Source organism: Lagopus leucura, unplaced genomic scaffold, assembly GCF_019238085.1.
Source record: "Lagopus leucura isolate 7727_CA_CO unplaced genomic scaffold, USGS_WTPT01 Super-Scaffold_100030, whole genome shotgun sequence".
NCBI lineage: Eukaryota > Metazoa > Chordata > Aves > Galliformes > Phasianidae > Lagopus > Lagopus leucura.
The window spans coordinates 4,939,228-4,965,861 of NW_024962281.1; the positions used below are offsets into that span (position 1 = coordinate 4,939,228).

At 52.4% G+C, this 26,634-nt stretch overlaps 1 protein-coding gene across 2 annotated transcripts; it reads right to left on the minus strand.

The window, feature by feature from the left end:
• Positions 1-911: 911 nt before the first annotated feature.
• Positions 912-26,341, minus strand: PDGFRB (platelet derived growth factor receptor beta). 2 transcript variants are annotated; one of them, XM_042881472.1, is made up of 24 exons: positions 26,071-26,341; positions 18,354-18,471; positions 17,474-17,551; positions 16,337-16,633; positions 15,958-16,227; positions 15,547-15,674; positions 15,078-15,252; positions 14,359-14,551; positions 14,021-14,136; positions 13,386-13,512; positions 13,015-13,226; positions 12,289-12,383; positions 11,894-12,026; positions 11,386-11,490; positions 11,169-11,279; positions 10,650-10,803; positions 9,657-9,823; positions 9,290-9,408; positions 8,260-8,382; positions 6,730-6,841; positions 6,331-6,430; positions 6,081-6,186; positions 5,376-5,605; positions 912-5,005 (listed from the first exon to the last, which is right to left on the minus strand). In XM_042881472.1, exons 3-24 carry the CDS (start codon positions 17,520-17,522, stop codon positions 4,855-4,857), a joined length of 3,273 nt encoding a protein of 1,090 aa, XP_042737406.1. In that variant the 5' UTR covers positions 17,523-17,551; positions 18,354-18,471; positions 26,071-26,341; the 3' UTR covers positions 912-4,854. The 2 variants fall into 2 exon arrangements, with proteins under 2 accessions (XP_042737406.1, XP_042737405.1); XM_042881471.1 differs by lacking the exon at positions 18,354-18,471.
• Positions 26,342-26,634: the final 293 nt, after the last annotated feature.

Consider the following 26,634-nt stretch of genomic DNA (forward strand, 5'->3'; position numbering starts at 1 on the left):
GAACAAATGCCAGCTCATAGAGAACTGACTCACTAGTGTGAATAAGTAGTAAACCAGACAGGTTTAATATAGAGAAGAGAAACAACCTCTTATCCTCCCTTCTTCTCTTTGAGGAGGCTTCTTGAGGAGCCCTGCCAGGCAGAGAACTGGGCAGTGGGAGCTGGCTGGGTTCTGCCCCCTCCCTGCTCCCCCGCAAGCCCGTGCTGCAGCCTCTCTGCAGACAAGGTGATTTTTTTCCCCTGCTGATTCAGCCTCTAGAGGAAAATGCCCAGTCTGAGTGTCAGGGCTGAGCTGTGCCAGGTGACTCAGATCAAATCTGGAGATCATTGACCTGAGCTGGTTGGGAGTCTGCAGTCCTCTGGCAAACTGAGCAGGGTTGGGAGCCTGGGACAAGCTATGCTGGAAAGGGGAACTTGGCTGGGACTTGGTCTATTAAAGTACATGCAAAAATCACCTGCACCGTGGTGCCCCCCACCAAGCACTGTTCAGTCTGGCACCTCCTGCATCCCTCCCTGATCTGAGCGCAATCCCAGCAATGGGAAATGGTGAGCCGGTGCTGGTGGCTGCAGTGTGAACCTCAGGGAATGCATGTGGGAGCTGCTCCTGGTGGTCTTCCCTCTGCTTGCCTCCCACCATTACAACACGACCCACTGGCTGGAACACTGGTAGATCCTGCCCTGTTTGCAGCCCCTTTTCCTTACCACGTCTTTGGGCTTGGCTGTTGCCTTGCTTCTCTCTGCCTGGCTTCCAGCTTGGCTTTTGCTAAGCACTAGGGTCATGCACAACGTATTAACGTGCTTAGCCTTCACCCACAACATGCTTAAGCTGTATTCCCAACCCTACCTTAGTGGGAGCAAGGGGCAGAGACCAAAACTGGGGGAGGAAAAAAAAAGAAAAAGATGGCACTCTGCAAAAAGAAAAACACCTTTATTTTTAAACTCTTTCTTTAAAAATGATTTGTAAAAGTTTACAGCATAAAAATAATATCTCATGGCTATAGATGTGACATAGTACAAGTCCTACAAATACATCTGTAAACCTAGGAAAATGTTAACTCTTTGGTACCTTAGTCTGAACTCTGTTTTTTTTCCCTTGCCCTCAGGTTGGTTTCTGGCAGAAGCGTGGAGGCAGGTGCTGTGCAGTTCAGAGATGCTGCGGAGCGACGGCGTGAATCCCCTTCTTCAGATCTGCCCAGCTTTACACAGACAGATCTCAAGCTTTCCTGCAGCCCAAACCCAGAGCCCCACGCCTGTGGTGCTGCCCACCCCAGCCCCAAGCCCTGGCTGGGAAGAAGGGGAAGAGCCATTTCTCCCTTCTGGCCCACTTCCCCTGGCTGCACGTCTGCACTGCACTTCTGCCTCCCACGCTGTGGGGCTCCACCACAGTCCCACTGACAGGTGAACAGAGACAACCGAGTTCCATTAAAGTCCGCTGTGCTCTAGGATTCTTAACACAACACAAACAAACACTAAACGTGACACTCTCACTTAAAAAAAAATAGTAACACGCTCAAACCGAGAAGGACGAAAGACTTAAAACCTGTGCACATGTCAGTCTGAGAAGCATCTTAAACACAAAAAGAGACTCCGGAGTGTTGCATTAGTTTCTGGGATACACTTAGGTATGTATGAAATAGTGACTGGCAGTAGGATTATGCATATACTGGTGCTGATAACAATTGACAGCTGCAGAGTAAAATATAATCTACAAATAAAAGATATTGCACTAGAGATGGGCCCAAGCTGTGGCATGTCTCCCTTTGGGAGGGCAATCAAATTTGGGTCCATCTCTAAACACGAAAACACATCCAAACAAAATTAACGATGGTCAAAAGAAAAACCCAGAGGGACCGGATCCCTTCAGAATCTCACCGGAGAAATCATGGCTGCAAAACGGCTGGGCTCAGAATGGCCAACATTTCTGCTGGCTGTGATCCCCTGGGTCATGCCAGGACTGGAGTGTTGGCAGTAGAGAGGGAATGGGGGCTGGAGGCAGGTCCCCACTTGGGGTGAGCTCACCCTTCCTAAGCCATCTTTGAGGAGAGATTTCCCAGCTCAGGCTGGAGCTTGCTTTGCAAACTGCATGGGTAGGGTGGTGGGAATAGTGGAGTAAGGATGGGAAAGTACCACAAAGTGCAAGAGCTGGCCCTCGGCATCACAGGGCCAATGGCAACTATTTGGTCATACCTCTCTAGAGAGGGAAACGGTACCATTGTGGCGTACCTGATTTAAGAAAGAAGAGGGAGGTGGGTTTTGCTGACAAATCTGATCCCTTAAACAGCCAGAGCAGGTTTTGATGTTAAGGATACTTAAAATGAATGTACATGGGATAAAATGCAATAGGCATCCAAGTGTAGCTAATGCCCAGCTAATAGGACAGGATGCCTGAGATTCCCCATCAGGGACAAGAGTCAGATGTTCTCTTTCAGGACTGTGGAATAGCATTTCACAGTGGGAAATAAGTAATTCATCTGTACAAGATGGAGCTTAGCACAGGTTTTGTGAAATAAAGCAAATGGCCAAAGGTGAGAAGGGTTTTATTGACAGGAAAATCTTTGGGCTGGATGGAGGTAGTAAAAGTAGCTCTCTAGGGTTGCTCTTGATGCCTGAAGTATTTAATATTTTTATTAGTTGATCCAGCCCAAAAATAACAGTTTGTTAATGAAACGTGCTGATGACCCAACGTCTGGGACAGCAGGGAGTATTTTGGTTAGAAATGCTGGAAGAGTAGAAAGATGTAGGTGTTAAGGTTGGTTAGGGAATGACTCCAAACTACTGCTATGTCGTGGCTTGGAAAAGGGCAGCATTATCCAAAGCTACACCAGGCAAGACAAATCCAGGACAGACCAGAAGGTATTAATGCCCTGTGTGAGGTCTAGACTTGACCCAACCTGGAGTACTGGATACTTGTGGTCACACTTGGCAGAGAAAGACAAACTAAAAAGGGAGGCGGTGTGGACAGAGGTGATCAGATGTGCCGTCCTATGGGCTCAAGCTGCAGTGACATGCATCCTACCAGCACCTTGCATGTTAGAAAAATACAGCGGTCTGACCCCAAGGACCTCGGAAATCATCACTTCTCCGCAGCTAGGATCATTTCTGGAACCACCAAAGATGGTTCCTTCATTACAATCAGGAGAATCTGGTATGGAATAACAGTTGTCAGTCACAGTGTTTCCCACAGATGATGGGGAATCTGACCACAAGGACTGAAATGCTCCACCGGCTGCCAATAAAAATGCTTTTCCTTAGGTTCACATTTTAACCAAGTGCATCAACCTACAAAATATCTACTCCTCTTTTAATTGCACAAATGGCAGCGTTTCAAGGATAAGATGACATAAGACAGTGTGAGCGTGTGCTGGTTTTTAGGTTTTTTTTTTGGAGCAGAAATATCAGATTAAATGAAAAAATTCAGTGGCTTTGAGGTTGGCTGAAACCCAAACAAAAAGATGTGGACTGAATTTTCAAATCTGCCTGTGCAGAATTTGTGGGATGCACAGAGAAATGTGCATGAGTAGGGCAGCACAAGGGTTAATGGGAGTGAGGGATGTGCTGCAGAGCTCTGCAAGGTGAAACTTCTCCTTGTGGAAAAAAATCCCGCCAATTTCTGTGGTGTCTGAGCTGGAGCTTTGGGGTCTAGCTTCTCTAGCCCTGCGAGGCTGAGTGGCTGTGCCCAGTCCCCAGAAGGTTGCGAGGTGTCATGGCAAACAGCTTCCCTTTCTCTCCTTTTCTGTCTTTTGAGTTGTCCCTGGGCTGGTGTTCTGGCATCCTTACTGCTCCCCATAGTCTTGCTATGACTCAGGAAGGACCCACCATCCTGAGAAAGAGGGTGTTTGGGTGAACAGTCTTTCACAAGGGAGCCCTTATTTCCCAAATATAAGACATAAAAGTTTTGCAGCCATAGGGGTTATATGATTCCCCAGCAAATGATCTGGGCTTAGTGGCAGTAGAAGATTAATGAGTAGCTATATTGCTTCCTTATACTGGCCCTGGCTAGTGGATTAATATATTTGTTCCCTTTAAATCATCACTGGAGAATAATTAGCTTAGTGCCCACACAGACAACAACAACACTGAACTGCCCCCTCTTTGCTACTACAGCAGAGTCACTGTGAGAGCATTTTGTGTTCCTGGCCCTTGGGACTCCTGGCTGGGCACAGGATGGCTCTGGGTGGGAGGGCAGAGCTGTGCCCCAGAGCCACAGGTACCTGTAGAGCTTGTGATGCTCTGTCCTCTGGAGAGTCAGGATAGGAAAACAGTGATTCAGTATCTGTGAGACACTGGCTGGACTTTCCAGGCCTTGGCTGCGCTTGGAGGAGAATCCACCCAACAGCTGGAGTTGGGTATCGCAGCTTCTCTACCCCCCAGCAATGGATTCCAAGGAAACTGTCTGTCCTGGTGGCATTTCGCAGAACCACAGTGTGGCTGGTGCTGAGACCATCAGGGAAGTGCTGGTGCGGAGGAGCTGGAACTCTTTGCCATCTAAAGAGTCTGGAGCATCTTAGCACATGAAAAGTGGTGCCTCTTGTAGAGATTTAACCCACACCTTCCACTTCAGAAGAAGATGTTGGTCTGTGAGATGTCTCCTTCCCACAGCGGTTTGATCGCTGAAGAGGATGTGGCAGTGATCTGGCAGATGCTGGGCACTGAGCCACCTCTTTGTGAGGAGGGAAGGGGATGGCAATGGGGGGAAATGTCTCTGATTCCCCACCTGACAGATGGGAGGGAGGGAAGAGTACCGGAACAAGCATGGATGTCCCAATGAACAAGCACAAGGCGTGGTTCTCTGCCATGCCCGGCTCAGCCCCACACCTGGCCTCGCCGTGGGGAGATGCCATCAGCCCAGCTCTGCCTACAGGAAGCTCTCCTCCACCTCCTGGTGCCCCGGGGCCAGCTCCTGGCAGCCCAGCTGCAGGTCACATTCTGGCTGCTCGTCCTGCTGGGGGCCCAGGGGGCTGTCGCAGGATATTGTAGATGATGTGTTGGCTTCATTCAGAATAGAGCTGAAGGGAGACAAAGGGAAAAGATATGAGTGCCTATCCTGAGTTTCCTGATGAGATAGGATTCCCAATGAATGAGAAGCACATTGAGCTCCTTGTCAATCTTAGCAGCTTTCAGGAGCTCTGTACCCCAGGTTGTGCCCTCTCTTGTCCCCAGCTGTGCTGGCTGACACATGGGAATGAGACAAGACACCATTTAGCTCACAGCCCTTCGGTTCACTTCCATCCCTGGGTGCTCATGGAGGTGACACTACCCTCCTTCTCACCTAGTAAACCCATCCCTGAGCAGAGCATCCCTATTTGCAGTTGAAGCCCCCTTCTTCAGTTTTGGGCAATCCCGGGAAGAGACAGCATTTAGAAATGACTTTTCTACCTGGCCCGGCTGATGGAGGCCTCCTGAGGGAGGTCACAGATTGCCTCAGGCTTGGGGTCAGGAAGAGGGATGATGTAGTCGTTCTCTCCCCCGTTCTGGTGCACAGCCGTGTAGAGGGTTGGGGAGCTGGGAGGGAGCCTGGCGTTGTTCAGCCCAGGGATGGTGGGTCTTGTGCGAACAACAGCGGGGTGGTCGCTCTTCATGAACTCTTCATCCACCTGCTGGTACCTCTGCTCTCACAGGTTACCAGAGAAACAGGAAGGTCTTGTGAGCAGAGGAAACACACAGATGTGTTTGCTTTCCCTGACTGCCAGGCTTCTTTCCCCAGGGCTGACATCTAGCTGCATTCAGCTACCCTGACTCCATCACAGACACATCACAAATGTTTCCTATGTGAGAGATCAGCACCACAATTCCACGGTTCCAAAATATCAGTCAGCAGCAGGCTTCTGATCTTCAGCCAGTTCTGATTTCTGCCACTGCTGAGAAACCAGCTGCCTGGTGATGACAGCTGTCTCACAACGTCCCCAGGATTCCCAAATCACCTCCTCTGGCTGTTCAAATTAATGTAGCCCAAATCACAGCAGCTAATAATTATTAATTAGGGTCTCCAAACCTTCATCAAATGCTGTGAAACCAAGGTGGCATCCCTTCAAAGAGCACTGACATCTCTCTAGCCCTCACCACACGTTTCTTTGCACGTACCTTTCTGTAGCAATCCACCAAGAGGTTTCCCATAAGCACCACCAGCTGTGAGAAGGACGGTCTGATCTCAAACTTCTCCTCCCAGCACTTCTGCATAATATCGTAGCTAACAAAATGTAAGGAAGGGCATGTTGGTGACTTAGCAGGAAAACAGAGGAAGAACTGCTCCTGTCAGTTCTGCAGGAGTTAACATGTGCAGGGTTATGACAACACGTGGAGGCCCAGGGTAACACGTGCAGGCAGCACTTACATTTCATCAGAAGCATGGGTGGGCTTGGACATCCGATAGCCACGTTTGATGGCATTGTAGAACTGTTCATTCATAGGCAGTTCAGGGTAGGGAGTCCCTCCTGGTGTAAAGGGAGAGCAGGGGATCAGGTTGGTGCAGAGCCTGCCATCCCCATGCCATCATGCTTTTCACACCAAGGTTTCCTGTTTGCTTTTCGTTTTTTAATTTACCTTTTTTGTTTCATTTTGCTTCCAAATGCCCACGTCAGCATGGAAAAGAAGGAGACACTGAGTGAAGTGCTACTCTGATGCTGGTAGAGTTGGGACTTGGGGATTAGGATGGATTTCTACCTTCTGGGATTGGGTCTTGCTAAAGTGCTACCATTTCTGTGGACACAACCATAATCTCAGGGACACTTACCTAGAGTGAATATCTCCCAGAGAAGAATCCCAAAGGACCACACATCACTTAGGGTGGTGTAGAGGTTGTTGAAGATGCTCTCAGGAGCCATCCACTTAAGGGGCAAGAAGGTCTATGAGGAAAAATGAGAATAAGAAGATAAGTCAGCTGCATCTACAGCATTTGTTTCAACAAGAAAGAGTCTGACACAGTTTACAAGCAGATAGAACCCCTTGGAGCTGCCTGACAGCCCCACATATCTGGTGATCAGCATTTCTTGGAGGGATCAGTTTTGTCTTTTGTAGTGCAGGATGAACCCAGCAAATAGGAGAGAAGAACAGGTGTGCTACATCCACTTCCATCATGGACAACAGCCTGTCTGTCATAATAAGCTGTCGCAGTGTGCATCTCTGTTCCCTGTGCCTTGGGACGAGTTCACTGAATGCACAGCGTGATCACAGAACTCCCAGAGGGAGTCCAGAACTATTTGTGCTTTGGAATCTTAAGGCTAAGCTGGAGAGGGCTACAGGATGACAGGAAAGAGCTGAAGCTCCTGCTTTTCCTGTTCCTACACACATGGTGATACAATAAAGGCAGCCTCACTCAATCAGTGTGTGCAGCACTGGCTGTGCTGTTCTGGAGATTCGCTTGCACAACAAATACCAAAATAATCTCCAGGAAGAACTGCAAAGAGGCCCAGTTTCATTTCTAGTTTCATAAGGAAAAGCAGCTATATCAAGGCTGGACAGGAAAATCACAGTCTCTCTGCAGAGGGATCCCCTGGCCAATATGCTCAACACCTGGCTGCCGTGCCATGCAAATGGGACAAAGCAGGAGGGAAGCTGAGTAGATCATGGAGTAGATAACGATTGGGGTTTGAGGGGCCTGGCACCGCTCTCAGCTCCCTCAGACTCAGTTTCCCTGTCTGCCAAACAGAGCCAGTTACGTGTCCTGCTTTGCTTAGGGTTGCACACTCCCAGATGCTCAGTGCTGGAGCAGACACACTATTGTTGAAAGCACAGGGAAGGTTTCAGAGAAACTCAGTAACAGCCCCATCCTCTCTTGCCTCGAAAGACTGGAGATGTCTTTCTGGAAAGTAGCTGCTTGCAGGAAAGCACTTCCTCTTACCCTGTGGTCTGGTGGTTAGAGCAGAAGACTGCGGACCTCTTCCCAGAGTGGCCAGTGACTCACTGCACCACTGTCAAGCTGCCTAACTTTGCTCCTGCCTGCAGCTGAGAACCAGGCTCAGCACCACGCAGAGAGGGGACACAGCACTGCTGCCACTAAAGGGCTGTGCAGGGCACAGTCCAACAGTTTTGCTGTTGCAGCCCGGGTTCTTTTGCAAGAGCTTGGAGATACAGCCATACAATTCTGCTACTCCACAGTGTGCAGAGCACATCAGGTGCACGACGGTTGGCTGCTGATGGTTGACACCATCAGTTGGGATGGCTGCCATGTCACCACCCCTGGGCACAGCAACAGACAGGGGGTTTTCTGGTGCCAGGCCCAGAGCCCTACAAAGAAGGGGATGGCACGGCTCCTGGTACTCACACTTCCTTTGGAGATGTAGTTGGAATCCCTCATGATGTCTCTTGCCAGACCAAAGTCACAGATCTTCACCAGCTTTCCCTCGCAGATGAGGACATTCCTGGCAGCCAGGTCACGATGCACACACTGCAGGGAGGCAGGGCACTGTCATTGGGAGCAACCTCAAATGGCACAGAGAAGAAGCCCAGCTCCAGCACTAGTCCATTTCTTTTGCTGCAGGGACAGGAGTCATTTCCTTCACCTTTATGGACCTATGTAGCTCAAAGCCACTGAAGGGCTACCTTCTTTTTACTGCTTACTGGAACAGACACACTGGCAAGGGCCCTATGTTTGCCAGACACTACCAGTTAGAACAGTGATGTTACATCACTGCAAAGTAAGACTGGGAATTTAGAGCTCCTCTTCTATGCTTCATAGGATAGCATGGACTATACGCTTGTGGAGATCACACTGTCTAGCTGGAGGCAAAGAGACAAATTTCTTTCTGCATGTCATTCATATCACCCCACCCTGTCTCTTACCCTTGCCCTGCATGATGTTTCACAGAGAGTATGTTACTGCCCGTCCTAGGCCAAAGCCAGATCTTAGGAAGCCCCCATAATCTGATCCACTCCGTTGCCTCTTATTTCTTAAGAGGCTTGGGAAGCTTATAGCATGTGGGGCAATGTGCATATCCATGGAGAGTTGCAACTTTGCTCTGGAACGCCCTGTGTTTAACACAGCAAGGCTATCTGTTTGCAGCTGGTCACCCCAGTAAAGGAGGATTATGTAACATCACAGCTGTGCTGCACAGGGCTCAGAGCCATGGAATTTGAGGTGTGAAACTTGGTCTGCATCAGGGGTAGTTGGCGTGCAAATACAATCACACAGATCTTCGGGGATATATTTCCAAAGGAAAGTGGTTGGCAGCCCTTCCATTGCACGGCCACTTGTCTCTCAAGGAGGTCAGCATGGACAGAGGGACAGCGAGATGAAGGTGACCACAGGCGCAGCACAGCATTCTTTGTCTCCACAGGCCAGTCTGCATACATACATTTTTGGAAGCCAGGAACTCCATCCCATTGGCCACTTGGAAGCTGAAGCCCACCAAGTCCATGTAGCTGAGAAGTGGAGATTCATTTATCAGTGTCACCCGGTCTGTTCTTTCAGGAGCTGCAAGACAGGCAAACACAGAGGTTGGTGTGACTGGCACACTCACAGACTGCAGCTGGCAGAAGGAACCAGCTCAGTGGGGATGGCTCTGCCCCCATCAACACCAGGACAGAGTATGGGGCTCCCAGCATGAAGCTGTATTAGTCTCAAAGGTGACCTTTGCAATATGACCCATCCAGTTCTGCAAGCAAAGGCATCCTGCAACCCAAATGCAAGTTCTTTCCCTTCCACTACAGCTGAGCTGTTACCTGATGGGGAATAGCTGTCCAGCTCGTATGGGGTGCCGTAGTTAGAGGACTCGATGTCAGCGTACTTGATTTCACCCTTCATGTCAGACATGGGCACATAATCCAGAGACTCATCCTTGCTCATGTCCATGTAGCCCCCATCGCTCTCAACAGACAAGGAAAGGTGACTGGAGGAGGAAAAAGAGAGTATTCAGAGTGGAGGACAGTGAGATGCAGGGTACAGGGGAAATTATCTGAAGAACTGCAGCTCCTGAACCCTCAGCCCCAGCACTGAAATGTCTCGTAGCAGGGAAAGAAGCTCTGTTGCATACAAGTGGCACTGGGGATCTCCTTCCAGAAAGAATACTCTGGGGCTTGTGAGGCTGTGCTTTGTGCTTAGGAGGATCTCAGCTGCCTTCAAGAACAGGGGGCAGCTGTGATAATGTCCTAATGCTGCTCTATTTTACTGTTGCTTTTGTGTGCTGGAAGTAAGTGCTGCTTTCTAGTTTCCCATGGGAGTGTTTCTCTGCACTGATGTGTCTGCACCTCTTACAGCTGGCAGCTGGATGAAGGATTGTTTCCCTTTCCTCTTAGCACCTCTTGTGCAATTGCACTCCTTCTAGCACTTCTCCCTTAGGCACAGTAGCAACACAAACTGCACTGAAAATGCACAGCTGAGGTCCCCGAAAGCTAAGAAACTCCTCTCTATACTCAGTGAAGGGCTACTGTTATGCTAGCCAAGTTAATGCTGCCAGGGAATATCCCCAGTTGGCACGGAGCAGCCAGGGTATGTGTTAGCATCAGCCTCCAGGACACAAATTGCCTCTGCTAAATCCCTGCCTGCCAGGAGCTAAAGGTAACACTGGGCAGCCATGCTCCCTTGCTAGGCCAGCATTTATTTTACTGGCCTAGAGGACATGAGAGTATCCTTCCTGACACCACCAGCTTCCCTCAGTGGTGTGGGCTAAGATGGTGCAGGCAGCAGGGAGGAGGAGAAGGCTGCTTTCCAGGCACCTCTGCACATGGTCCTCCTTGATGGTGTTCCCATACAGCTCTGCCTCCCGGCGGGCCTTCTCGCCATAGGACTGCAGGAAGGTGTGCTTGTTGCGGTGCAGGTAGTCCACCAGGTCCCCGTAACGGCAGTACTCGGTGATGATATAGATGGGCCCTGGGGGAAAAGAGCACTTGTGTCATCTTTACTTGGCCCTGTCTGCTCCCCAGGGCAGAGATTTTTGTCCTTTGGGGACATTACCGGATTGCAAGACCATGGGGAAAGCTGTCTTTCAGGGACTGAGCGTTTTTGGAATTTGAAATTTATGTTTGGGAAGGCAGGTGGGGCTTAACAGAAACATGCTTTCTCAGTTTCAAGTGGGTTGGAAAGAGAGGCTTTCAGAGCCCCCCTGAGGCTTTCCCAGGGGAAGGGTGAGTCGTTCTGAACTAGAGAACAACAATTATTCTCTCTGAGGACAATTCTCACTCTGCAGCACAATGCAAGGTAGCAGGGAGAAGACAGGGCACCTGGCATTCAGTTACCTCCTTTGGTGCAGGCCCCCAGCAAGTTAACAATGTTGAGGTGAGGTCCCAGGTGGCTCATGATCTTCAGCTCAGACATGAGGGCTTGCTTCTCACTGCTCCGGGCAGTGGCTGTTGGGGACAGTTGATATGAGTGGCAAAGTGAGGAGTGAGCACCTGGGCATCATCCAGCCTTGTGGTGTTGGGGTGAGAGAAAGGGACAGTGTGAGGAACTTACACTTGAGCATCTTGACTGCAACTTTCATGGTGGACTGTGAATGGCTCAGGCCATGCGCCGTTGCCTCCACCACACGTCCAAAGGCACCGGAGCCAAGAGTGCGTCCTGCAGAGAAAGGTGAGGTTGGTATGATCACTGAGGATAGGCAAGAACAGGAGAGGACCTTGGAAAAGGCATGTCTCTTGTCTGAAATGGCACCGGCCATCCTGACAGGAATGGCAGTAGTGGAGAGTGAATGTGTTTGGTATTGAAAGTAGTTTGTGGCAAGTTGAGAAGGGAAAGAGCTGCCAGGCAGAGAGAAGGAGAATCAGAAATAACCGCGTGCCTCGTGCCACAGGGAGCAGATAGCTTCCCACAGTGGCCCCAGATGATCCCTCTGTTGCAAGATCACATCATATCCCAGGGATCTCTGTGCTCTGCCCGGGTTGCTCTCTTTTTGAGATCCCAAATCAAAAACCATCTCCCCCAGACAGACAGGGTTCATCAGAGGGACCTGCAGAGCCTTTACCTAACACCAGCTTGTCCCTGGGCACCTCCCAGCTGGAGTCATAAGGGAGCTGCATGGGATCCACATAGATGTACTCGTGCCCATCAGAGCTCACTGACTCGATCACCTTCCAGCGGATTTCATAGCGAGGTTTCTGGAGAGGGGAGCAAAGAGACAAGGGAGATCTGAGAAGCTGAGGGTCAGGCAGGGCATGGGGACCGTGAATGGGTTTTGTTAGGGAGTCTTTGGTCTCTGCAGTCATTGCCACCTTCCATGTCTAGTCTACAGATGGCAGGAGGCCAACAGAGGCCAATGATCTCTGACATGGATAGAACATCATCATGCAGAAGCCTGCAACTTTGCTCTCCCATCCACCCTGACACGTGCAGCAGCCTGCAAATGCAGTCCTTTTTTACCTTCTGCCACAGGACGATCAGGATGATCAGGGAGATGACAGTGAGGACCAGCAGAGCCAGGATGACGGAGATGATGACCACTTTGAACGGCAAGGCTACAACGATAAGTACAGGGTCAGCAGTCAGACTCCCACCCCTGCAAAGTCAGGGCGACCCAGGGAAAGGGGTTATTAGCACAGGGGGCTCCCTCCTCCTCTAGTTACTGTCCCTTCCCTGCTACATGCCTCCCCATCAGACATCAGCCCCAGGGGTTGATGATGAACTGACGATCCATCGTGGACCTTAAATCAGATCCACACATCCATCCCAGGCTGTCCTGTGGGCTGGAGTCTGACTGGGGACAGCCCTGTTCTCTCCTCCTGGTTAGACCTTCCCAGCTGAGACTGTCCTTTCTGCTATTTGGGGAGCATGTGGTTGTTTGGGCCTGTGGCACCATCTAGTGACCCTTGGGCTAATAACAAGACACTAGGGACCTGATCAGTTCTTGCCCCTGGAAGGATAACCCTGCTCAGGGGTGGGAGGGCTACAGATTGCCCTCAGAGCAGCCTTTCCTGCTCAACTTCATTTTCCTGCAGGCTTCATTTTGGGCAGAAATATCCAGGCTTTTCCACCTGAGGACTGCAGCTATCAGAGGTTGCTGCTGGCTCCCAGCACTTCCAGGCTGGAGACACAGAGAGGAAAGCCCATCTCCCCACCTCCAACGTGAACACCTCCCACAGCACTCACCATTTGGGACCAGAGTGATGTCTTGGGAGTTGGAGCCCAGGAAGTTTTGCACAGTGCATCTCAGGAGCAGGGGTTCATCCACCCTGTGCAGCTGCAGGGTGCTGTTCACGCGGTACACCTGCAGCTCTGCATGGTACGTGGCATTGGTGTGCAGGCCAATCTCTGCAGAGTTGTTCCCCAGCAGCTGGGTGGGCTGCCCCTGGTTGCCACACCTGGACCGGAGGAGGATAAAGGCACCTAAGAGGCAGCCAAACCCACGCAACACCATGGGATGTCCAGCTGCGTGGGTCAGCAGAACGCAGTAAAATAGTCTATTATTTCTAAAAATGCATGAGCCCTGTCATTCCCATGGGCTTCATCTCGCTGCTTACCGTTTGATGTTGCTGCAAGTGGACCAACTGATCTCTGGCTGGGGCATCCCTTCAGCAGAGCATGTTACAGTCTGCTCCCCGCTGCTGGCACTGCTGTTTTCCTTGAGATCCACCACTTTGGCTGGCACTGAAACCAAGAGACACTGGTGGGAATTAATCCTCGGCTGTGAATGCGGATGAGGAAGGGAAATAATGGATCCCCTTTGTGGCACAGGGTTGATGTGACAGTCAGGTAAGACTTACAGCAATTGTGCCTTATTTTTGAAACTAAAAGCAAAACTAGAAAGGTTTGAGGTGGTCATGGAAGAAACCTGCCCCTATCCATTCTGCTTGTATAGCAGAGGAACTACAGAAGGACACCTCTGCATCTGTAGATGCACCTGCATCTGCATCCTTGGGACAACATTGAAGGCCATGCTGCTGGTGTCTGCACTGCCTCCTTGTCCCTCTTGCTATAAGACCAAGCGTGAGATATTTCAGGTGATTTTTTCTTCATTTTATTGCTCTTCTTTTGACATGGATCTGCAGTCATAGCTGTAAAGGCTTCAGGCTAAGAATCCTGGAGCAAAGGATGGAACCATCCCCTGGGACTGCCCCTACACTCCTTGGCCCCACGTCTGCTTGCACATCCTCACCATTTATTTGCAGATGGAAGGACAGCTCTTGTGCATCATCCTCATTGGAAGCTCGGATGGTGTAATATCCTCCTTCCTCCTGCTTCACCCGCACCAGGACCAGGGACGTCTGGTACCTGGAGAAGACACAGCCGTGGATTGCATGCAGGAAGGTACCTGGTGACTGACACTGCTTGGGAGGGATTGGCTCCCACCCAACTGGGGAATGCACAAAATTCACTCACAGAAAGGTCAGCATTCAGCCACCATCCCGTGCCCAACCACCGTACCACACACTACCAGTCTGTGTTGTGAATTATCCCCTCCCTGTTCCCTGGTGAGGGGTGATGTGCCCTCACCTGGTTTCTGACAGGTTCCTGTTGGTGATGGTGAACTCGCTGCTGCTCTCCATGGTCAACGTCTTGTTGTTCTTCAGCCATACAATGTTTGGCTGTGGGTAGGCTTCCACATCCACCTGGATGATGTGGCTCTTGTGGACCTCAGCATACACTGTGCTGGCCAGGTGGGTGTGGAAGCGCACAAAGCCACGCTCTGAGGAAAGACAAGGATACATGCTGCAGGGAGAGACACAGTCACCTCCACATCCCTATGAGCTATCTGGGATAAAACACACTGAAGTGATGGAGCAGCTCCAGGTTCGTCCCTCAAGGTCTCAGGTCTGTGCCCAAGGAGAGCATGGGTGTGAGCTCACAGGACAGGCAACATGCAAGGAAAGGGCTGTCACCTTTCAGAGATGGGCAGCCTCCCTCAAATGACATGAAAGGAGCACAGGTGTCGGTGGGAGATTGACTTAAGAACACTGCACAGTACAAAAAGAGCTGTCACACAAACCCTCAAATACATTAAAGACTCCCAAAAGCGATGATGGGGGAGTTTGGATGTGTTGAAGCCAAGAAGTGGGCAGGGATGCCATGGGGTGAGGGCTGACTTTTTGCCATGGTTAATGAGGGCAGGGGTGAGAAGGGAAGGGAGCTGGAGGCTGTGCAGAGTGAGGAGTTTGCCATTCTGGAGCAACACCCATGTGGGCTGCTGCCTCAGAGCACAGTCAGTGACGCACCAATCACTTGGACCGTGATGTCTTTGCGGTCTGTTTTCTCATGGTAGCCCTCAGAGACATTGCAGACATAGGTCCCACTGTCCTCTAGCTCTGCATTCTGGATGATGAGGATGGAACGGATGTCATGGGTGGATCCAGGCAGGAAGTCGGTCACTGGCTCCACAGCTTTCCCAGCCTGCACAGTGAGGACAAGATACTGCGCGTGAAAAACATTTCATGCCAACGGAGCTACAGAGCCAGGCTCACAGGGAGGGAGGAGAAATGGGCAGAAGACCTTAGTCTACAATGGAGACAGGGAACAAGCACCATCAAAAGCCCCTGAGATAGACAGCCTTCATCCAAGGAGCTCCCCATCAAGCCTCCTGGAATGGCAGCAGCATCTTACTCCTGCCATGGCATGAAGCCTCCTGACCTTTTCTATGATACTGATGAGTGATTGCCACGGGACACGTGGGGTCGGTGCCCTCACCTGCTTGCGTGGATAATCCCAGTTGAAGTTGACCAGCTCATTGCCGCTGACAGTGCACATCAGGGTAACATTTTCTCCCTGACGCACTACGGTCTGCACCGCGCTGATGGAGACGTTCACAGATGAGACTGTGGGAAGTGCCAAAGCAAGGGATGATCAATAAAGGAAGAGATGAGCGCACACCCAGTCCATTTATCTTAGGTGGATTTATTCACTTGAAATCTCTTCTATGAGGTATAGATCTGACACTTTGCAGAACCTATTATTTAATGGAGACAGGGCTAAATCCAGCCCCTAAATTGATCAGGGATATCACTAAGGAGAGGGGGAAATCTTTCTGGTCCCACTCCTGTTGTTTTGAAGGAACGGCCACAACAGCTACAGAGATATGCCAAGATGAGGGCAGCTCACCCTGGATCCTGTAGACATAGAAGGTGTCTGAATCCACCTCTTGGTCATCCACGATTGCCTGGCAGTAGTAGGTCTTGTCCTCAAAGAAACCTTTGAAGCCCTGCTGTGGGTCATAAGCAGCTGGAATGGGATTCTCCACTTTCTTTTCATAAAGGGTCACCTGCAGCTCTGGGTTGGTCACACGGCATGGGATGATGGCCTCTGTGTAGCCCGTGATGAAGATGAAGAACTCTTCAGAAGTGATTGCGGGGAGAAAAACTAAGGAGGGATCTACAGGAGAGAGAGGCACATTGGTGACACCATGACCTCCCCCACTGCTTGCTCCAGCGTGCCACACGTGGGAGTTCCCACGCAGAGGTAAGGATGTGCTGCCCCTTACCTGGAACATAGATGTAAAGGGCTTTCCTCTCTGCTCGCTCTGAAGCCTGGTCAGGGCTGTAGAAGCATGCATACTCCCCTGTGTGACGGCCTGTCACGTTCTTGAGGGTGAGGTTGCTGACAAAGACCCCATCCCTGTGCTCCAGCAAGGCAGCGAGAGGCTGACCATCCCGCTCCCAGACTAGCGCGCTGTCCCCATAGCACACGAGGGAGAAGGTGCTGTGGAGCCTAAGGACGAGCTCAGCATCTTCAGGTTCGATGTGCAGCCTGCTGCCCCCAGACGTTACCTCCAGCAGACCTGGGACAGGGGAGAGGTGAGACACACTGTACATCTCTGAAATCCAAGGGCCAGTAATGTCCAGTGTCCGCAGGGGATGAGGAGTAGGAGGCTGGTTTGGGAGGGATTCAGGCACCCGCTGAAACAGAGGGTGCAAACAGGGCTGCTGTGATGCTGCTACACCATCCTTGGTGAGGACAGGGCTGGAAGCAGGAGTGACCTAGACATCTCCCAGATGTTTGCTTGTATGCATCCCATGCACTGGGCCTGAGGAGCTGACAGCATATAGGACTGCTGACCTAAAAATGAGCTGGTCTCATAAAGCAGAGGTAGGTCTCAGCTGCACCATCAAAAGCTCAGAAAGGCCATGCCTTGGTGGGCAGGGGGAGAGGAGGAGATGAAGGAATTAATTCCCTGCTCTGCTGGCTGCCTCTTCACAGAGACAGTGCTAACATGACACAGGCTGGGCTGAAACAATGTCAGTTTAAAAGAAGGTAAAAAAGGAATGAAAGCAAAGCCTTGCAGGAAATCCTATGGAAGCAATAAAGCAAGCAAGGTCTTCCTGAACGGCTTCCATGTCTCCTGGCCTCTATGTTTTATCCAGATGTCCCAGCAGGGCTGGGAAGTACACGTGTTCCCCCATGGTGTCCCTGTGGGTGGGGTTAGGGTTAGAGTAAGGGCTAGAGTTAGGACTGGGTCAGCAGAGCCAGCAGATCCAGGAAAGATGGATGCAAGCAGTGCAGCCCTGTGCCTTCCCATCCCATTACCCATCTCCTCATCACCCCAGTGATGGGAGCATCCCCAGACAGCTTCTTCATGAGGAGCCCAGTCCTGCTCCCATCTCCCTGGGCCACCACTCACCAGTGAGGATGAGGAGCTGCAGTGATGCCTTCAGAGAGGGACAGAGCATGGTGGGCTCCACGACCCAGTGGCCCAATCCTGTTAGGAACAAAGCAGGATTAATACAGCACTGCTGGGCTGAGGGTCCCCTCTCCACCTCCCCTCTCTCCAGTTTTCAGTCTTTCCCTTCTGCTGCTGACCTGGTTCTCCCTCGTGCTGGATCTGCTGAAGGAGCAGATCTAAGGCATCTCCAGCTGGGAAACAGGGACTGGGCTGGAAGCTCCAGGAGCTGTGTCAGCTCTTGCTCATCCCAGCTCAAAATGCCTCTCCCCAGCAGCAGAGCACTGCCTTTCTCCCTCCCCCTGCCTTTTTTTCCCCTATTAGTTTTCACTTCCCTCAGTCCCAACGAGATAAAACTTGCTAAAAAACAGATACCCACTCCCCCCCTCCACAGTCCTCCCACATTTTCTGCTTCTTTCAACAAAAGAAAACATGCCCAAAAACACTCCCTCCAAAAAACAGAATTTCTTGTATTTCACTTTCAAAAATATGCATCTTCAGGGAATAATTTTGTTTTAAGATCCCTTTTATCAACATTTCCCATGAAGTCCTTTTAACAGAGCATGCCCAGCCCTCCCCAAAGCAAACTGATGGCCCAAAAGAGACGGGGCCAGAGCTCCCTAACAGCACTGGAGCCATCCCCTGCACAACATGGTGACAGGCACAGAAAGGGCTGAGCTTCGGGAACCCCAGAGCCAAAGCTGAGATTCAGAGCTCTCACACCTCCACCTTGAAGCTGCTCCCAAGGCAGACCTCGAGGTGAAGCCCCCAGGAGCCTCCCAAGGGTTCCACCACCACCTGAGGCTGGTGGCAATCTGAGCTTGCTGGCACTGCCTCTTACCGAGTGGGTCTGCTGCCTCTTGGCTCTGAAGCACTGTCTGTCTTCGCTTGATGTTGGGAGGAAATGGTTTTTAAATGACGTGCACTTGTCAGATGTTTTTATTGTTCTCTTGCTTTGGCTCCAAAAATAAAAAAATAAAAATAAAAAATAAAAGAAAAAAAAGTCTGATCTACCAGCAAAACTCTCCAGGCCTCCAGCTTACTCAGCAGCTTGCCTCTCCTCCTCCATAAAGCCCCTGGGTGACTCTGCTCTTCTGCATTTGCTGGAGAGGAAGAGAGCACTTAAAGGGAAGACCGGAGGGAGGAGGGAATGAAAGGATGGAGGGGAAATTCAGGCTGTAAATGGACACAAGCTGCCTGTCAGAGAGGTCTGGTGCCACCAGCAGCACCCTGGTCTTTCCAGGATCCCTGCCAAGCAAACCAGTGCTCTGCTGGATTCAGGCTGCAGCGAGAACCAAGAACCCTGCAGCCTCCGCCTGCTGCCTCTGGCTGCCTCCCCAGCATTCAAGGCTGGTTTTAATAAAAACGCTGGTTTTGCAGAAAGCCTTTTCTCTTGGAGATGCTTCCTGAGCAGAGTGGGAGGGTAGCAACATCTCGCAAATAACTGTGACCTCTCCCTTGTTTGTCTGCTCTGGCTGGAGAGAGAGGCATGGTTGGAAATGCCAAGCTTTGCTTGTTCTGCAGAGCCTGCCCAGCAGACAGACAGACCTTCCTCTCCTTGTCACAGCAATGTGTGCTTGCACACGTGCACAAAGAGGCATTTCACAAGGGATGTAAACGCACCCAGATCTCTGCTTTGAGGACACTTTGAGCCTTGAGGACACCTGTTTCAATCCTCAGTCTCCGATTTTGTTCTCAGCAAGAGCACCAAGATGCACCCTCTGAGTGCCAGACAACGACCTGAGGGTGACCCTACCCAGCAGTCCAGAATCCAGCACACAGATGCAATCCCATCCTTGGACCCCACCATTGTCATCTGCACAGTTCTCAAATGCCACGGATTGTCTCCTTCCAGCCACATGGGTGAAAACGGGGTCACAGACCTCTCAGATTCTTACACCCTTCCCACAGACCAGCAGATGAGCAACCTTAACCATGGGACGTTCCCTGCCCTGCAGCAATGCCACCTCAGCACAGCCCCGGCAGGCACTGAGGTGACATCCCAGCTCCCATGGCTGTGCTGAGACCCTCCACAGCCCCCCCTCCCCGCTACGGTCCCAGAGTGCCAGCACAGAACCTCCCTCTGCCCCTCTCTGGTGCTGTGACATGAGGGCAAGCCAGCCGTTTTCTCTTGAGCTGTGTTGTTTATTATTCTAAGAGAGGAATTTGGCCGGGAGAGGAGAGGGCGGCCAGCAGGCTGCATTTATAGACCAAGAGGTGCGAGGGGCAGCTGAGAGCCCTCAGCTTGTTCGGCGCAGAGCAGAGGAGGCTGTGGGGAGGCCTTATTGTGGCCCGCAGCTCCTCATGGCAGCCTCAATGATGCTGGATGCGGAGAAGGGCCACATCCAACCTCTTCTGGGGATGGTGCCTTCCCTACATAAGGAGGGCTATTCCTTCTCCATCTCCTCCTCATTGCAGTGCCTTACTGAGGACCTCAAATGCCACCAAACCTCGTTCATCTTTCACTGTTGCTCCATCCCAGACCTGTGTCTTGTTTGAAATGAGAATGCCCAAAGCACAACTGTGTGGGCTCAGTCTTGAAACCTTCTTGGTATTTGATAGGACAAAAGGGAATGGTTTCAAACTAAAAGAGGGGGGGATTTAGACTGGACATATGGAAGTTTTTCACAATAAGAATGGAGAGGCACTGGCACAGGTTACCCAGAGCGGTGGTGGATTCCCTGACCCTGGAGACGCTCAAGCAGCAGGCTCTGAGCCACTGATGTGGGTGTCCCTGTTCACTGTGGAGGAATCAGACCAGATGACCATTAAGAGTCTCTTCCAACACAAACGATTCTCTGATGAAGGCAGAAACATGGTCTGACAGTGCTCAGCACACCCCGAGCCCCTTTGTTTCTGTGCTGTGTCCATTTCTAGTCCTTCAACAGACTTAAACCATGGGACATCAACAGAAATGGGCATCAGCACCAAGCAACACCCTTGCCATTTGCTGCCCACTGCCTAAGCACACCTTGACCACATTTCTTGCCTCTCACCCACAACCAAGCAGAGAAACAGTGTGGGGGTCCTACAAGCATCCCCAGCGCTGTGGGAGCTGAGAAGCAGCCTACCAAGCTGCACACAGGGAGGGATAGGATCTGCACACCCTGCAGCCCCACCACTCCTCGAACAGAGCCCCACTCCTTGTAACCCACAGCCCTCCAGCAAGACGTGCTGTTTGCTGGAAATCGGGGTGCAAAACCCCTCTCAGCACAGCCAGCTGCCCTCACTTTTCCTCTGCCTTTCCATTTCCAGCCAGGCTGCGATTCCCGGCGCTCCCGCTGTACTTGCTGGCCCCGCGGTCCCGCCAAGCAAGCAAAGGACATCTGGTGTGAATTAGTGGGAAGTAAAATACACTTTATTTTTTCTTTGTCTAAACTCATCTGAGTCATTAAGTGAGATCATGAGTGCCCGCGCGCAATGAGAAAGCCCTGCATGGATCCCAGGATTGATGCCCAGCACAGCCGTGGTGCGGGGGCTCCTCCTGGCCTGGGGGGAGATGTCCCACCCCATTTACAAGGGGAACTGCTCCCCAAGCAAAGGCTGCTGAGACCCCAGCCTTGCTTGTCTGCCAGTGAAACTCCTTGGCCTGCCCCATTTCCCTCTGCCACCCTCCCCCCTGCCTCTGCGACTGCTTCTTTCCCACCCTTTAATCTAAATAAAACTGAGCTTTTTTTTTTTTTTCCCTTGGCTGGAACTGGCTGGAGTTGCAACATCTCTCCTCTGGGGTCCCTCGGCTCCCATGACACCACATTTACTCACAGGCCAGATTATCATCACAGAGCCCTTTTTCTATTTTCCCAGCACATGGCTAGAATTAGGCAGCGCACACACAGGGAGCCCATCATCCCCAGCCTGTAAACAGCCAATGATAAAACACAGAGGTTGGAAATCTGAAACTGGAGGCACTGGGAAGTCCTTGGGGGTCCCACAGGCCAACCCTGGAGCACAAACCTCCTTTTGCACATCAGCATGCAGACGCAAACACAATCCTGATGCCTTACCCCTGTGCTGGTGACACCGAGGGATGCTCAGCCCTAATCCCCCCTTTGGTTTAAGCCCATGGGAGACAGAGGAAATGAGTGACCCATCCAGCACAAGTTCAAAATAAAACGAAACATCTGTTTGGAGCGGGGCCAGCATTATAAATAATCCCCCAGCCTTGAGTGTTGGTATTCGTGGCCCTTTGGGTTGCGCATGCTCCCCCGCTTCCGCTCGTGGAAAGCAGGCCGGGCACAGGGCTGCTCCCTGGAGCCAACAAACCTGGCGCAGGCTGTGGGAAAACCCTGGGAGGGGGACAGGGGGCTCTCCTACAGTCAGGAAGGAGGGATGGGGTGCCTTGCTCTTTGCCCCTTGGTCACCTGGACCAAGCTGTGGCACTGCACACAACACGAGATGCTCGTGTGGGCAGTAGGATCTGCTGAGCCCCAGAGCTCATTCCCTGCAGGCAGTGACCCCCCCCCCCCAGGGGGACAAATGTGCCTCTCAGGAGCATTTCACACTTCTCCAGTGCCCCTCTCCACCAATCTGCCCATAGTCATCCTCCAACTCCTCCATCATCTCAGACAGTAAAGACCTCTAAGGGAGCAAACACCATGAGCACATGAACAACGTGAGTAATGAGTGTGGGTGCAGTGCCTCCAGCCCACAGGGCAGCACCCACACAGCTCCTAGCATCGCTTCATTGCTGTCCCCAGGAAAAGATGGCTCCAACCATGCAGCAAAACATGGGGGCTGCCGGGTAGTGGCAGCTCCGAGAGCGATCTGTTCCCTTCATCCTGAGGCTGTAACATTTGGGACACCTCAGGGTGTCCCCATCCGCTTGCCTGATGCTTTTCCAGCTGTATAAGGGTGGAGAGGATCAGGGAAGGATGCAGGGATGAGGGCACCCCAGGGCTTTCCTCCCTCTCTTTCTTCAGCTAAGAGCTTTGCTAAGGTATGTGTCCCCTGCACGTCTGAGTCCCCCACTTAGCTGGGGCCAAAGGTCCTGGATGGCTCTAATTACCTGCTAATCAAGGGGAGAGCAATGGAGATAGAGACATCCCCTTGTGTTCTGCATCCCCAGCCCCACGTCCCTGTGAAGGGAGAGCAACCTGATCCTTGCCTGAAAATGTCCGTGAGATGCGGGTGCTGCCAGGGAGAAGGAAATAATTCCCATGGCTGCATCGGCCCTTCTCTTCTCAGCTGCCTGCGAGGAACCCGAGTTTAATCATTTTGTTCTGGGGTTTTAGGCTCTCGTGGCTGGGATTAGCCACACGACAGCTCTATGGTTGGGGATGAGGAGCAGGACCTGGTGTGCCAAAGGCAGCAGCACACATGAGGGATGGGGCCTGATGCAGAGCCCTGCTGCTGGGGCTGAACACACGCCTCCATCTCATGCCCAACACCACATCCCTCTCCTTGCTGCAAAGCAGGGACAAGCTGCCAGCTCCCTGTGCTGCAAGCTGGGGCCAGGCCCCACCTTAACAGAACAACAGAGAAAACCCCAGCTTCTCTCCGCACTGGTGCTCTACAAACACCTCCAAAACCCCACAGACCCACCACCTGCTCTCCCCAAACCCAGCTTTAAAATCACCGAGTCCTACGCCTGCCAGAGTTTGCCTTCCTGAATCAAACCATATTCTGCCCATCCACTCCCACACTGGAGAGAGAAACTTGGCAGGAGAGGACAGGACCCTCTCGAGGAGCGCCCTGAGCAGAGTGGGGTTCTGTTCTGCAGCCATTTGCTCAGCAAACCCTGAAACGGAGGTGATTTTCAGTTTGCAAGTGGAGAATGCGCTTTCAGAGAGCAGAGCTTGAAATGGTTTATTTTCTGCTGGCCCCGATTCAGACAAACCCACAAGCAAACATATTTTTTTGTATAAATAAGACAGTGTGTCTCGCCAGTTAAAGCAATTCAAACATGAATGTAGCAATTTAATTGGTGCCAATTACTGTGTCTCGGTAGCATTAAGATTTCAGTCACAACCTCCTTTGCATGGCAGACGGGCCAGGAGGGGGAAGGCAGAGCGAGAGCAGGATGGGGCCCTGCTCCTTGCTGTACCCTGCATGGGACACATGGAGAAGCCCCCTTCCTTAGCAGGGAAGGCACCTCCTGCCCACGTAACCCTGCTTTGCAGCAGCACCACACACCTCCTGCTTGCTTGACAGCATCGTTTCTGTGGGAGATCTCATGAGGAATGCTGAAACATCGGCAAGGTTGTTCCACAGCCGTGTCCCAGGGATGAGGGGAAAGCAGGGTGTAAGGGCCAGGACATCACAGCCAGCATCCCCTGTTACAAGGCCAGGAAAGGGACAGACCCATGGGACCCCCCTGACCTGTCCCAGTGCCCCTCTGTTCATCCCTGGCATGGGTCCCCATCCCTGTCCCAGCCGGCTCCGCTCCAGGAAAGTGCTGCACTTCCAGGAAGGGCCGTCCTTGCAGAGCGGAGCGGGACAGGGAAGCCTAATTAAGCAACCCCTAAAACAAGCCTCGTTATGTCCAATCTGCTTGGCAGAGCAAAGGAGACTTCTGGAGCCAATCCAGCACCCAGGGAACAATCCTGACCTATACCCTCCTCTCCAGGGGATTTCTTCCCCTCAGTTCAAGCACAAACAAACAGACTGCACCAAGTGCCCCAGCAGTGATGGGATGCATCCAGCCCACCGGTCCCCAATGAGTCCCCAGTTCTGGGCTAAAGGCAGCACCAATGCCACCACTGGTGGCTGTGGGCCAGCTGTGCTCAGCCACCACCACACCTCTGCTCCCTGCCCTTTGCTGTTGCATCCAGAGAGATGCTTGGCCATCCAGCACCTGCCCTGTTTCAATTTGGCATCTGCTGCTGGAGAGCATCTCCTAAGCTCTGGTGCTCACTGACACTTCTTGCCCTAGTCCCAGGGATGCTGTTCTCTCCATAACACTGTTGTTTTGCATACCTTGGGAACCCACCAAACTGGAGTCTGAAGGAGATCAAAAATTCATTGCCCTGCCGCACTGCCCACATCCCCCAAAACACATAGTGCCAAAGGCACCCTGCCCACCCAAAGTTAGTCTTCCACCCCACTACACACTGACCTTTTCCTTTGCACTTCCCATGCATGGATGCTTCACGCTACCAGCCCAGCACCCAGTGAGCACCCAACCCTACCTATCAGCCCCCTCTATCAGCCCTCTGCAGCCTTTCCTGCATGCTCTGAGCCCCCTCTGTGCTTTCCCCAAGCCTTGCCCTGTGTCCATCCCTCAGCACTGCTCTGCGCTGGCTCTGCCCCCAGCCCTGCTCCTTTCAGTCCCACAGGAAGCACTGCTGGTTTCCCCGTGCCGCGCTGCAATCTGGTTTGCGTCCAGCATAGCCTGCAGATCCTTTCCCACAGCATGAACTGCCTGGGCTCTTCTCTCCAAAGATCATGTACACACATTTAATAGTTCCTCCTGAAGTATGGTGGGCTGCTGCTCCCAGCCTACTCCTCCCTGAGGATGCAACCTCCCCTATCCCCATGTGCTGGGGGAGGCAGTCCTCCTGGGGAGGACTGAGACTTGCAGGACCCCACTGGAAGCAGCCAGGACATTCGGTAGCCTCCTCCCAGCTACAGCCCTTAGTGCCAAACCCTCTGCTTTCAGCTCTTTGCCGGCTACTTTAGCAGAAGCCCCAAGAGCTCTAGGGCAGGGATGGAGCAGCACAGCATCCCCTTGCACCCACAGCTCCAGTCCCTGCTGGCCGATGAGCACAGGAGCAGGATGCCCCATTCCCACAACGTCCCCAAAAGTCCTGGTGCAACTGTCACAGCACTGCAGGATATGCAGACTCCTGTCCCCAGGCTTTGCTTCAGACCTGCCACCACTTGATGGGGTTGGAAACCCCAGGGACAGCTGAGAAATTATCCACACCTGTGCCCCTTGGAGAGGCCCACCCTGAATGGGTGCAGGCACTGAGTGGGTCTTGCAGATGTTCCCTGCATGCTGGCCTGGCCCACAAGGGACAGGAAAGCCACTAAGAGCAAGGACTGGAGAGGGGTGGCCCCAGCTGTGTTTGGATGCATTATTGCTGCTCTGCTTGGTGCAAGCACAGGGTGAAGCTGAGCATCGCTGCACACAGCAAGGACCTGCATCCCTGTGCCAACCTCCTGCAAACCCATCCTGGAGTTGCATGGAGGTCAGCAGGAAGCCCCTCCTGCTCCCTGCAATGCTCTGCACCAGGCTCTCCATGGTTCCTGGATAGGGCAGTCAGACCCTACAGCTGGCATCCTCTGCACCCAGCTCTGCTTGCAGCCCCTGCCTGTGACAGCTGGTCCACAGTGGTGGATCACTGGGGACAGACAGCAGCCCTCCAACAGCCCAGCACAGCACAAGGAGAGACCAGGGGCTCCAAAGGAAAAGCAGAGGTCCCCCAAGTCCTTCCATAGCCACAGCATCCCTTGGGAGGGAGTCACCCCACATGGCTTTACCCATGGGATGCCACCAAACTCTCCAAGCCCCCACCCTCCAAGGGCCGGTGGGGCATTTCAGGGTTCCAACCCCCACATAAACCCCATCAGCAAGCCCCCTCTGGAGTCCCACATCCCACCCCAGCTGCCAGCCTTACCTCACGTGGGGTCCCAGCAAGTGAGTGCTACTCCACGCGTCCGCAGCCGCCCCGAATTCCTTTCTCTCCTCCTCCGCTTTCTTTATCTGCAGCCTGCGGAGGCTCTCTGCCCTCCCAGCCTTCCCCAGCTGGCAAGGATTTCCCGCATAGAGGAGAAAAATGAAGTGGGGGGGGGGGCGAGGAGGAGGAGAAGAGTAGAACAGAACGGGGTGGGGAGGCTGTGCCAGCACCGGGGCAGAACCGAGCCGCCGTGCTGCGCCCTCGGCGCGCTGCGACGCGCAGCAGGACGGCGTGCGGGGCGGTGTGCGGGGATAAATACCGCAGCCCGGGAGGAGGGGGAGGAGCGGCGGGGCTGCCCCGCAGCGGAGTGCCGCCACTTCCTCCCCTCCGCCCTCTGCGGGACACCGCTTCGAGCCAAACTTTCGCTTAAAGCCCAACGGAGCGGCGCGATGCGGAGGGATTAAAAAAAAAAAAAAAAGAAAGAAAGAAAGAAGGAAAAAAATAGGAAAAAAAAAAGAAAGAAAGAAAGAAAGAAAGAAAAAAAGAGAAGAAGGTCGAGTGGTG